This window comes from Gobio gobio (assembly GCF_949357685.1).
Source record: "Gobio gobio genome assembly, chromosome: 24".
Classification (NCBI taxonomy): Eukaryota; Metazoa; Chordata; class Actinopteri; order Cypriniformes; family Gobionidae; genus Gobio; species Gobio gobio.
In genome coordinates, this window is record NC_137120.1 from 17,176,386 (window position 1) to 17,190,306 (window position 13,921).

Below are 13,921 nucleotides of genomic sequence, written 5' to 3' on the forward strand. Positions count from 1 at the left end.
ATATTTACTATAGTAATAACAGTAAATTATGCATAATTACAAGTAACTAACCCTCAACCAAACCCTATCCTACCCTAACCCCGTAGTCAGTACATGTAGTTAAATCATATTACTCAGTAGTTAAATCATATTACTCAGTACTTAAATGACACCTTAAAATAAAGTGTAACCAAATTTGATCAAATTGCAAAACATTGCAGCCCACATAATTGTACATACATTAAAGCTGCTTATTACAGAACACTGATATTTTGGGTTTTCAGGTGAATATATTCAATATGTAAAACTTGATTTGTTATAAAGGGAATTAAAGCTTATCTTATTATCCATGTCCACTTGTCCATGAGCCGTATTAAACAAATATAATATACATTTATTTTTTATCTGTATCTCTAATAATCTCTAATAAATAGTCAACAATCTTAAAATGCAATTTTACATTTTAACCACCATTGTTTTTTGTCTTAAAGTCATGCATGCAAATTACAGGATGTAATGAAGTTATGCTTTTTAAAATAGAACCGCATGTATTCCCAAACGTATTCGTTAACTACCCACTTAACTTTACACTTATGCACAATCACATCAGCTGACAAGCCTACAATACAACAACCTTTTTAATTAAAAACAAACTTGCATCAATAAAAGCACTGAATCTCATGTTCAACATATATATTTTATTGTAATGACTGAATTCTGTCATGTAAAACATCCCCTCAAATGGCCATGATCGGTCAAGTGGAGGAAACAACATAAAAAAAAGGAAAAGAAGTGGGTATTTCGAGTGGGGGACTGCACATGGAGCAGTGCATTCTGGGAACACGCTGAAATCATAACACCACCTGCAAGAAAGAGCAGAGATCAGTGTATTACCAGCACTGAGGTATAACCATTTCTTAGAGCATTTAAAGAGATTTTTTTTTTTTTTCAAAATGGAATCTCTTTATTAAAAGTCCTATTAGAATTAGTATTTTAGAATCTTCACATGGACAATAAAGATTCTAAAAACGTCAAGTAAGTGTTTCTGAAGATTTGCACAGTGTGAAGCAGGCGAGCTTTTCTCATTGCTTACATTCCTCAGGAAGTGAAGGCTTTGAACCGCTTGCGGAGAATAAAAGCCTCTAAAATGTACAAATGGCATACCATCTAAGGCCAAAGAAATCTGGGAATAATGGCCATGGAGCATGAGGGACAGTAGTATACAAGTGTGTGGGTAAAACTATCCCAAGTGTAGGGCTGCACGATTATGACAAAAATCATAATTGTCGATTATTCCCTTGAAATTGTAATAGCGATTATCACAATTAACATTGAATGTTTTGAATAGCTTTAAACAATTGTTTGAAGCAACTAGATAGAACTGTTATCCAAAGAAAGTACACAGCATATGAAAAAGTAATAGCGTTTGCCGTGTGGTTGATGTCCAATGTGACTAGCTGAGCAGAAAATACGTTTCGCTTGCTCCCCTCAAAGTTGTGTTGGATTTTCTCTTTAACAAAGTTTGAGAGGGCCATGTATTACTGTTACAGTAAATATACACTCACCTAAAGGATTATTAGGAACACCTATTAAATTTCTCATTAAAGCTACACTATGTAACTTTTCCGTCCACTAGAGGTCGCCTGTTCAAAACAAAGGCGTAGTTTGATGACGCCACGCTTGAGCGCAGAATCTCGGGACATGTGGTCTTCAGCTCACAGCCGGTGGAAAACAGTCAGGATAGGACTCGGGCAGAAATCATGTTCATGGATGCGATTATTAACATTACTGTAATATGAAGCAGAGCAGCGAGTGTTGTGGAGCTGAGCAAGGCCGCAGGAGCGATTGAAGAGCGGGACTGTTATTATGACACGGTTGCCGGCGGCACTTCCTCTTCTCCAGTGCTGAGTGTGAGGTAACGCAGCTCTGTTTATCGTATTAGATATATCTGAGTGTGTTGAAAAGGAAGTTATGACGTTCGCTCGGCGGCTGCTATGACACTTGTTCACACTGCAGTGAGAGTAAAGTGTTTCACTGAATAAAACCGGAGACCGAGGGTGACGCAGATATGACGCAATCGACAGGCGACTCCCTCACACGCATAGCTCACACGTCCCGGTTCCTTGGTTAAAATAGCAATTTTCTCACGATTTACAAATAGTTGAAAACATTTGGGATATTCTAAGTACTCAACTGAACAAAATATATAACACTGGCCTAGTGGTTTCTGGATGTTTTACTGCAAAAATCCTACATAGTTCACCTTTAATGCAATTATCTAATCAACCAATCACATGGCAGTTGCTTCAATGCATTTAGGGGTGTGGTCCTGGTCAAGACAATCTCCTGAACTCCACACTGAATGTCAGAATGGGAAAGAAAGGTGATTTAAGCAATTTTGAGCGTGGCATGGTTGTTGGTGCCAGACGGGCCGGTCTGAGTATTTCACAATCTGCTCAGTTACTGGGATTTTCACCCACAACCATTTCTAGGGTTTACAAAGAATGGTGTGAAAAGGAAAAAACACACAGTATGCGGCAGTCCTGTGGGCGAAAATGCCTTGTTGATGCTAGAGGTCAGAGGAGAATGGGCCGACTGATTCAAGCTGATAGAAGAGCAACTTTGACTGAAATAAACACTCGTTACAACCGAGGTATGCAGCAAAGCATTTGTGAAGCCACAACACGCACAACCTTGAGGCGGATGGGCTACAACAGCAGAAGACCCCACCGGGTACCACTCATCTCCACTACAAATAGGAAAAAGAGGCTACAATTTGCACGAGCTCACCAAAATTGGACAGTTGAAGACTGGAAAAACCACTGTGCAGGCTGGTGGTGGTGGTGTAATGTTGTGGGGGATGTTTTCTTGACACACTTTAGGCCCCTTAGTGCCAATTGGGCATCGTTTAAATGCCACGGCCTACCTCAGCATTGTTTCTGACCATGTCCATCCCTTTATGACCACCATGTACCCATCCTCTGATGGCTACTTCCAGCAGGATAATGCACAATGTCACAAAGCTCGAATCATTTCAAATTGGTTTCTTGAACATGACAATGAGTTCACTGTACTAAAATGGCCCCCACAGTCACCAGATCTCAACCCAATAGAGCATCTTTGGGATGTGGTGGAACGGGAGCTTCGTGCCCTGGATGTGCATCCCACAAATCTCCATCAACTGCAAGATGCTATCCTATCAATATGGGCCAACATTTCTAAAGAATGCTTTCAGCACCTTGTTGAATCAATGTCACGTAGAATTAAGGCAGTTCTGAAGGCTAAAGGGGGTCAAACACAGTATTAGTATGGTGTTCCTAATTATCCTTTAGGTGAGTGTATATGCTGTGTACACAGCTTTTTAAAACTGGCGGGTGCTGTTTTTTTGCACGCGCTCACTGGTAGGTCCCTACTCTGAAGTAGTCGTGATTCGCCTCTCACAGCGTAACATGCTCCAAACAAACCTCTTAAAAACGTAGAATAATGTAACCACAAGTAATGTAACATTTTTTGTAATCATGGCTTTGAACAATTATGTAATAGTGCCATCCATAATTGTAATCGCAATTAGAAATGTAATTAATTGTGCAGCCCTACCTAAATGTGTTAAACATCTAGGAGGAAGTACCTTTAGGGTGATGTTTCTCACTCATCGATGTACTCAAAGGGTTCTGGGGCCTCGGGCTCTTGTTCTTCCTCCTCAATCTTGGGGCCGTGAGCGGACACAGGCTCCACGAGCTCCTCCTCTTCCTCACTGGTGTCTTTCAAGATGATGATGCCACCTGTGTGTAACTGGGGGGGCGACAATGAGGACGAAGGGGGTTACTAAATTGTGCGACAGCCCAACTATATAACCTGCGGGCAAAAGTAGTTGTCTAGACGTCTCATTTAGTGTAAAATACAGAATGACTTCCTGCTAAAGCACAGATTTGCATTTTTGAAGTCTCTGCAAATCGGCAGTGCTTATTTGGCCATTGTGTTCCCTCTGAAGAGTCTCTCATTTGGCAGCTTGAGGGGTTTTACAGAAACGTAAAGTTTTAAGCATTGACAGCAGGCCCAAATGAAGAGTTAGACTCACAGGTTTGAAGGGCTGGTATCTGCAGTCAGGCATGGTGAGGACCTTGAGCTGGGCGGGCATGGCACGGGCTGGGTTCTCCAACATCTGGAAGTTTGGCTCTGGCTCTTTTTTCTTTTCTTTTTCTTTCTCTTTCTCCTTCTCTTTTTCCTTCTCTTTCTCCTTTTCTTTCTCTTTCTCCTTTTCCTTCTCTTTCTCCTTTTCCTTCTCCTTCTCTTTCTCCTCATCTTTCTTCTCCTTTTCAGCCTCAGCCTGTGTTTCCTGCATTGGAGATAAAGTGGTACATGTCATACTAAAGGTTTCGGGAAGGGCTTTGCAAAGCTCTGGATCTGCTGTCGGACATGCATACATACCACTTCCATCTTTTCCTCCTCCTTCTCTTTCTTCTCCTTTTCCTTCTCCTTCTTCTTGGCTTTAGCCGTGATGGACAGAACAGCGGTGGAAACCTGACAAAAGAACAGCAGGACAAAAGCCATTAAATCTGGAACTGTTTGTTTTTAGTATCAGGTTGAGATTTGTCAAGTCAAGTGTGTGAGTTGATGGTACATCACAGGTAAAACAGACCTTCTCTTTTTCCTTCTCCTTTGGCACTTCCAAGGGTGGAGGGTAGGCAAAGGTGGAGGGTTTGCAGTTGGATCGATACTGCACCTTCGGCATCTGTTAATGGGACAGAACATATTCAATCAAACTCTACTAATATAAATTGCGATCCATGTCTCCTAAGTGCTTTTGTTTGAGAACCAGAAGTTGCTGCCGCTGTACAGGGTCATTTGTGAGGTTCAATGACATTTAGGACACCGTCTATGTAGGCAGCAGCATGAAAGTCCACTAGGGTTTGAACAAAGCTTTATTTCAGAGTTGGTGGGATCAACTTTTCCTACTTTTGACAATGTGCTAACCCAAGGTTGTCCAAACCTCTTCTGGAGGGCCACTAAGTTGCCTTGATCTTCTAGTAATCCTTGATCTTCTAGCTGGTTCAAGTGTTTAATTGGCGTTGGAGCTAAACTTTGTTTGTGGCACTCCAGGAACAGAATTGGACAGCCCTAACCACAAAACCAATGCTCCAACTTCTTCTTGCATTGATTAATGCAGAACTTCAAATCCCCATTTATCCAACTGAGGAGCCAAACCATTAGTGACAAGAGATAAACATACCCTACTACAAGTGTTTCTGTGAGAAATGAGCGAAGTCACCCAAGGATGACGTCACATTTTGCAGTATAGGCTAGGTTACCTTCAGGTCCTTGTTGAGGCCAATGATGGCTGTGGGTATGAAGGCCAGCGACAGGAAGTGAGAGAGCGGGAACCAGAACCAGAACTGTGTGAAGACCAGCAGACCCACCACAGACGGCATGTGTGTGTGGCCTGTGCGAGACTGCAGGGAGATCGTCACGTTACGACCACCTGAGAAGAATCAGAAAGATGGAGTGTCATGCTCTTCAGGAACTCCAGCCTCTTCTCATACAAAGGTGCAGTCACATTAATGACATTTCAGCAAAAAAGTACATTGCTGCTTCATGCATTACGACACCGCTGACACTCACAACTCACTTTCAAACCAAACAACCTTCTGTTGGTCAATGCGGTGAACTTGCCAGACCAATCTGAACATGAGTGAAATTTAAGTGGGGAAATCTTTTGCCCTCACACAAAACTCTTGATCGCGCAATTACCTATTGAAATGACTGGATTTCACCCATTAAATTTCTTCAAGCATGTTAAATGTGACCACTCCTTAAGTGGCGGTTCTGGCCTTGAATAAGTGACATTGTGGAGCAGACTTTATACTGATATTTAAATTAAAAGTGCCCCTATTGTGCCATTTTAAAGTTTCCTACTTTTGTTTTGGAGTCTCCAACAACAGGATTACATGCATCAAAAACACTTTCATTTTCTCATAATATACATTGCACATCACCACAATGTTAAATGATTCTCAAACGGCTCGATGGATGAATCCGCTCTGATTGGCCATACGACCCAGTCTGTTGTGATTGGTCTACCGCGTACAGCGCACGTCGGAAACAAACACCCATTACCATAACTGAACTTCAGCTCCGGAGGCTTCCTCAATCCTTCCTCAGATTGTACACACCGTGAAGACAGTAACGATTTTACCATATCAAACCGAGTGCGAGTCTGATGATGAAACTTTTTCAAGAACGAGTTATTCAACCCAAACCTCTATTGCAAGGACTTGAGCAGGACATTTCTCAGTGATAAGCAACTCCTTTTGAGGTTCATTATGAGATGTTGCAGCTGTAATTCGTCAATATCAGCATTTACAAGTGTGTGTCCATCAACAAACCCATGTGTATATTTCGGATGTATTGCGGTGCATGGGCGGGAACTGTATCAATAACAGTGCTTTGTTGAGCCTTATCTTAAAAAACCCAAGACTGGACCAATATGATTTAAACAATTATCGGCCAATTTCAAAACTTCCTGCCTTGTCTAAGGTACTTGAACATTTTTTTGTTGAAACAGCTATCCACCTTCTTAATAAAAAAACATTTTAGATAAATTCCAGTCGGGTTTTAGGTGGACACAGTACAGAATCAGCCCTTAAAAGGCCATTTTAAGGGTTGTTTATGATCATCTTTTGAATACGGATGCAGATAAATATGCAGCATTAATCTGATTAGATTTGTCAGCAGCCTTTGACACCTTTGATTATCTGATCCTTCTGACTCGTCTAACACAATCCGGGTATGGCCTTAAAATTGTTGCTTCTTATTTGGAAAGTAGATCTTTTTCAGTGAAGATTGGTAACTTTATCTGCTTCAGCACCTATCACCTGTGGGGTACCACAAGGCTCCATTCTGGGTCCAGTCCTGTTCTCCCTGTACATGCTCCCCTTTGGGGGTGATTTTTAAGTAGTATGGTATTATCTCCTTAAGTGTCTGGAGGAAGTGAAGTTGTGGATGGCTGGAAATCTTGTTCAATTGAATAAATAAAACTGAGGTTATTATTTTTGGTCGCTCAGCTTGCAGTCAGATGGTAAACGATAACTTAGGCGCATGGGAGGTGCACTTGCATGATCAAGTAAAGAACTTGGGGGTCATTTTAGACCCATTCCTCATATTTGATCGACAGATAAAGACGGTGGTTCGCAATTGCTTTTTTTTTTTTATCTAAGGACAATTGCCAAACTGAAACCAATTCTTCCAGCCAGGGACCTGTAAAAATTTTTCCATGCCTATGTTTTTTCCTTTCTAGACTATTGTAGTGCTCTTTATGTTGGGACTTGCCATAAACATGTTGCTCGCTTGCAGCTTGTACAAAATGCTGCTGCACGGTTGTTAAAGAATGCAAAAAAATCAGATCATGTTACTCCCCTACTGTCTCTTTTGGTTGGCTACCAGTACAATTTAGGATACAGTACAAGATTCTGATATATGGTTTTTAAAGCACTTCACAGAATGGCGCCTGAATACCTAGCTGAGCTTAAGCCCCACAGTCCAAGCGTGACACTAAGATCTTTGAATAGGTTTCTTTTAACCCTCCCTCATGCATGTCTCAAATTGAAGGGAGATCGTGCTTTTGGAATAATCTACCACTGGATGTTAGATCTTCCTTGACTTTAAATGTCTTTAAGGGTCGCTTAAGATCGTATTTGTTCTCTCTGGCATTTTAATCCTTGTTGCCACTATATGGATGTTTTATGTTTTGTTGTTTCTTTTAATTCTCCATTGTATTGTACAGCACCTTGGAATTACTGTGTAGCCTGTAAGGTGCAATATAAATAAATAAATGAAACAAACGCATACGTTAGCCCAGCACTAACGTGAATGACTGATGTAACATTAAAGTTTGTAAAACAAATCTTGCTCCATCCTTTCGCTTTCCTCAAAGTAGTAAGAATGACAGAAGATCTGCATTAACAGACACCATTTTAGGTAATAGTGGCACACAGCTGATTAGCATAAGTATTTCAGTAAGACAGTAATAACGTCAGTTAGCCGGAAACTTACACAATATAAAACTCAAAACTACACATTTTGGACACCCAGTAGAAAATATATACATCAATAATTATTCATATCTACAGGTTGCGATTCTGAGGAGCTGGACCAAATAAACTGAGTACTGTCAAGAGCAATTGTTTTTCGAGTCCCGCGTTGAACTTAGAAGCAGTCATCAGTAAAATAACGTGTTTGAGGGCGGGACAAGTTCTTTGTGGGCGGACAACGTACAACATAGGCCGGCATTATGCAAAAGTCTTGTGACGTAGAACCATAACGCAGTGGGATTCGAATTACAGACGAATCGTATAGGCGGTTCAGAGTCTATTATTTCTTTTGCGAGACAGTAACTATTTATCGTGCACTTTCGACTTTACAGCTTTGCAGAACGTTTACATTCACAACCAGCTTTATTATACACTGCATGAAAGGGAATATTCGAAAAAACATAATAGGGGCACTTAAAAGGTCCAGCTAAACAGGACTATACTCTTGGAGTCTTGATTTGTATTACACTATATTTAAACTTTGCAAAGGTCACAAATGTGAGGCTAAAAGGAGAAGGGCATAGGTGTGCACTGGTGATATCTTTATTAACAACAGGCGTTTCAAATGTCCTTTCCTGTTGAGGTGTACGGCACAGAGTTGATACAGAATCGGGCTGTTAATACGAGATGTCGTAAAGGTCAAGGTCAAAGACGACTCCACCCTCAAACTGTCTGATGAGCAGACAATAACGGGAGTGAAGGATGAGTGCCAGGACGGAAAGAGGTGTGGACACGTCCATAACAATGCACTTTTAAAGAAGATAAATGGGGAGAGGAGGGGTAAAGGATCGATTTGGCTTAGAATGAAAGGCATCGCAGACAATAGCATACTTTAGACACAGCCCGTTAATTTATTAGACTGCAAGCTTCCTGTTGGCATCTACTGTAATTGCGTAGAGAAATTATGGCCTGTATTGTTTATTTTGACTGCAGTGACTTACATAATTTGCGACAACTAAAAATCCAAGTGTTCAAACTCCTGGCAGAGCCAGGCCATGAATCAAGCCAGACTAAGAAAGACTTAAAAATGCAATGTCTGTTGAAATTATGACCCCCGATGACAATTTTCAATTAGCTTTAAGAGCTCTCGGTAGTCTGTAGCGGTTACACTCATGGAATTTGTTCTAAAACCTAGTGAGCTGCCTATATAGGAAGCCTTTTAAGGCATCACAGGCATGTCCTTGGCACGAAGACTGTTCCAAAAATCAAGCTAGAATATCAACAAAAATGTTATATTCTATTATGCAATAGTTGTTTATGCTCTCTATTTTTATGCTTATTATAATTTTATTATTATACTGTGGCATTAGATAAGCAACATGCTAATGTCAAATTTCAATATTTGTGTGCTTTGTTAGCTTGTTAAGCAAGTGTGAAGGTGCGTAGGTGGTGAGTGGACGGTAGTGCGCGTTGAATGCACGAGTACATTTCGCTTGGCGTTGTGCAGGGCATTTTTTTTACTTTCCACATGGCTCCGCATCGACGTCTCATCTAAATAGGTTGCTTATATTTACAGAATGAGCCAACAATAGCTTAAGCCGTTTGAACAAAAAGGTCCATGTTTAATGAAAAAAAGTTCACGAAACTAAATGAAAAGGTTTAGTGAAATTAGCAAAACTTTAATAGAGCATTGATTTAGTTGTATACATGTTCTCATATCCATATATTTTGTTCTAATGACAAGTAGTGATCTCAAGGTTTTCTGGGTTTTACACAAATCTTTCGTAGTCTGGTTTTGGTAAAGTTTGTACCTTACTTCTCACCACTGTTTCCTGATGGTTTATAGAACAATTACTCCGAGTCGCCCTCTGTCGTTTCAAAGAATAGTACAACGGCGAGCGCGTCAAGTATAAACGCCTCGTCCGTTTGGGTAGGAGCGCACACGCAGTTAGCGTAGGCTTGCGCTGCGGATCCAGGCGAAGGTATAAACAAGGCTTAATGCCACAATATTTCAATGAGCATAACATACACTAATCAAAGTGTATTGAAATCCAACAAGTTGGTTCTGGGTGCTTTCCATGATGACCACTATTTAGTAGCACATGGAGTTGCTGCTAGGCCTGTCATGATAACTACATTGTTTTGGGATATATCGTCCCAGAAATAATTGCGATAAACGATATTATTGTCGTTTAATCGCAACCCTATTATTGTCGTTTATCCTAACCCTAACCCTTATTGTTAAGACTATTTTATGCCACTGAATGTATAATCCTAATATAACAGCATAATAATGCAAGTAGACCTACACGCTTTCAAATGACCTTTTAATTCTTTAGATCATGGAAATTAAGTGTAAAAAATATATTATCCTAAATAAAATTTAATAAATAGTAAATAAACATTTTCCCTTGTGAAACAGCTTTCTGCATAGACATTTATATGTGCACCATAACAGGGGATTGCAGCTTTGAAATCGAATCCATTTGGGCTTATTCTTCCAAACTGTCAGTAGTTGTCAGGAAAACACTATAACGCCTCAAATGGCGCCTTTTTTCACCTGTCGTATAACCACTCTGTATATGAAGGAACAGCCCGAGAACCACTTTCGCCTCCGTCACGGAAAACATACAAGATGACAGCACAATCACATAAAATGTTGGTGACATTCATTATCATGTAAACATTATGGGTGGTACAGTGCATCACAAAAAATTATTGAGATCATGTAGATATATGTAGAATGTAGAATGTTCCAATTCAGTCACTTACGAGGTCCTATTCAAGTTAGGATAATGCCTAAGAAGGCAGCTGCCAATGTATGTTTAGACAGGAAGGCAGCTCACTAGATTTACTTTTTGTTAGACAGTGTTTTTAAAACAAGCTATTTAATAAGTTGTAGGAAAGCTCAGGCTGTATGTTGTGGTATGGCTCATGTATTTAAATGAAGTGTTTGGGGCATGGACCCCTGACTGAATCCCTAAATCCCCAATTTATTCGCTGCAGTCCCAACTGTGACAGATCATTAGGATGCAACAGCATCCCAGCATGTCCTAATTCACTTACCGTGGGCAAAAACAACACTCCATGTGAAATATTCTCCGGAATCTGTGCTAATCTGAATTGGGGTTGGTATACAAGCTGATATTTGGGAAGCTAGGGGCAAGAGCATCTTGAAGGTCAATATATCCTTTCAATATTAATAGGCAAGCACCCTTGGGATTGAGTGAATGATTGCTTGTAGTGGCATGAAGACGTGGTGCTATCTGGTTTTTAATGCCACATTCTTGTCACGATCCTATCAGTACTTTATCTCGCAGCCTTAAAGGGACTTACCTGCCTTGACATGCATGCAAAGGTGTGTTTTCACCCTGGCATTTTGCACCAACCATCGAGTTATTTTGAGACTTTATAAAGCACATTAACCCAGAAAGTAAAAATGAAGAATTGACAAATCTCTACATAATTTTGACACTGACCTGCATCCAGGATGCCCTGAGCCAGAATGGCCCCAAATTTGGCCATCACATCATCATGCTTGTCATTGATCACCTTTGAGTAGAGCTGCCGAAACTGGTTCACCTATGGAAACAAAGAGGCGATGTAGAGCCTTTTCGCTGATATATACAACTTCTGTAGATGGACTACAATCTTTGAGAAATTAAAACTGACCATATTTAATTTCTGGCTCTGGTCTTATGTTACATTCATGACTTGTTATCATTAATTAAAAGATGGTATCTCAAGGATGCGATAAGCTTCTATTGCAATGCTCAATATCAACATGGATTCAAGTGCGAAATTACTTTTACGTCGTAAAATATTGAAGACAGAGGCATACACACAGTTAACTGAAGTCTGTTGTAATTCATAATCTGCGTTCTTTCCCCAAATTTTAAGGCCATGCACATAAAACGTGGCTAGCGTGAATCAAAGTGCGCCCGTAAGGGATATTTAACAAACGATTGCCATTAATACAACTCCAGCTCTTTATTACACCATAAAACAGGGATTTCAAATCAATTTTACTTTCATGTGGCCATAAAATTTGCAGCCCAGTAATAACCATGTGGTAAAATTTAAAGAAAATCACCCCAAGAAACAAGCAAATGTACCGTGACTACACAACCACACTGTAGAAATGATTAGACGAAGTCTGATATTATAAAAGGCCAATATTTATGGCTTTAGGTGCATACTAGAATCTATAATAAACAGTAAAATGACAGACTATAGTTCATTTTCATTGTGTGTAGTCTCCGAATCCCTCCCGATAATTTTGTAGCTTTGTCACATTTTGCTCATTTATATAGATTACATTTACTAATCCCACGAGCCAAATAATTAACCCCAGCAACCCAAAAATCTCACACTCCCCTTACCTTTGGACAGGTGACCTCCGACTGTTGGATCATGATCAGAGCAGAGGCGATCAGAGCACCCTGTCTGACGTAATTCACCGGGTCATTGGTCATGGGCTCCAGGAGATTGATTGCTTCCTGTTGAAGGAAATCATGGAAAGCATATTAAATATGCTTATGGAAAAACAGCAGCATATCCTGACACAGCATGCTGAATGGTTAAACCTAAGCCACAAATTCATCAGATTCCCAAGTATCTAATCATCTTTGAGAATTTGTGGTATCATAATATGGTAACCTGAAAATATAGAAGTGAAGTAGGCATATTCAGATACACAAATCACAGAGAAAGAAAGGCCCAGCATGCACTTTCCATCCCTTTATCTCAGAATGGTTCAGTTGGGTTTGTTTAAGAGGGGTATTTAGTGTCACATTTGATCTTCAGGCCGAAAGTCAAACCATGTTACAGCAAGCACTTTTTGAATTACGACTGCATTCGAAAATAGCAAATTTGGCTCATAGATAACTAAAAGCTAAAGTAACATTACACCACATACAGTATCCCATCGTTATACATATTTGTGCAATTGCATCAGAAGTTGTTTGGAACGATTCACCCAAAATAAAGCACTCATTACCTGCAGCCCAAGGCAGACGGAGCCGAAAAAGGATTGAAACAACTCCACTGGGCATTTTGTGTCGGCAGAAATTATAAATTATATCGCAGTAAAAAGAACCAGGTGTATAAATTACAGACTCGAAGCAGAATTTGTGACCCATTTAAAAGGTCTGACAGATTTGAAAGCGTGGGAGAACTTGGCTCATAGGCCAGCCCGATTTCCTAGCATCACCACAAAATCGCCAATGACTGTATTTGGGCACCTGAGAGGGATTTAGATTAGAGTTATTAGCCTATAAGGTTAAGTGGTCAAGAACAATCTTCAGATTCCATTTTCCAGCTCACCCAACGAGGGATGCGAGTGGTAAAAGGCAAGAACATTATCCAAGGTATACGTTTGAATCTTCTCTCCACTCAAGTGGTAAATGTGCCATCTGTGACTCTTCCACTGGTAATGCAATTAGTCGCAGAACCAACCTGAGCGTATACGAGACCCAATAACATCACCCAGGATTGTTGTAAGATAGTTCAAACATCTCTCTTGGGTCCCAGCTGGCTCACAGACTTAAGAACTTTTTTTTAGCTGTCTAACCTTTAAGTCACATCAGACCTCCAGACTGTGAATAAAATGGTCACAAATGCAACAACAACAAAAATTGTGATGGCTTAAAAAGTTTGTATGCATCTTTAGGATTATGTACAGTGGCTCAGTAGTGCACAACACAACAAAACTTAAAAACAATGAATTGGCTATTTCGTTGTGTCCCGGCTTGCTTCCATTGTGTCGTGGCTTGTTTCCATTGTGTTGTTTAAATTCCGTTGTGTCGTGGCTCGATTCTCGTGTTGTGGCTTGCTTCTGTTGTGTCGTGCTGATTTCGCCATGTTGTGGCTTGTTTCTATTGTGTTGTTTAAATTTTGTTGTGTTATGGCTAGTT

At 40.3% G+C, this 13,921-nt stretch overlaps 1 protein-coding gene across 1 annotated transcript in view; it reads right to left on the minus strand.

The window, feature by feature from the left end:
• Window positions 1-662: 662 nt before the first annotated feature.
• psmd1 (proteasome 26S subunit, non-ATPase 1) overlaps window positions 663-13,921 on the minus strand; it is a 50,003-nt gene continuing 36,744 nt past the window's right edge. Inside the window, exons 18-25 of the mRNA XM_079808321.1 lie at window positions 12,389-12,505; window positions 11,486-11,588; window positions 5,289-5,458; window positions 4,619-4,711; window positions 4,408-4,500; window positions 4,058-4,315; window positions 3,608-3,771; window positions 663-842 (exon numbers count right to left, since the gene is read on the minus strand). Of these exons, the coding sequence (XP_079664447.1) occupies window positions 3,625-3,771; window positions 4,058-4,315; window positions 4,408-4,500; window positions 4,619-4,711; window positions 5,289-5,458; window positions 11,486-11,588; window positions 12,389-12,505 (981 nt within the window). The 3' untranslated portion in view covers window positions 663-842; window positions 3,608-3,624. The remainder of the gene's footprint in view (window positions 843-3,607; window positions 3,772-4,057; window positions 4,316-4,407; window positions 4,501-4,618; window positions 4,712-5,288; window positions 5,459-11,485; window positions 11,589-12,388; window positions 12,506-13,921) is intronic.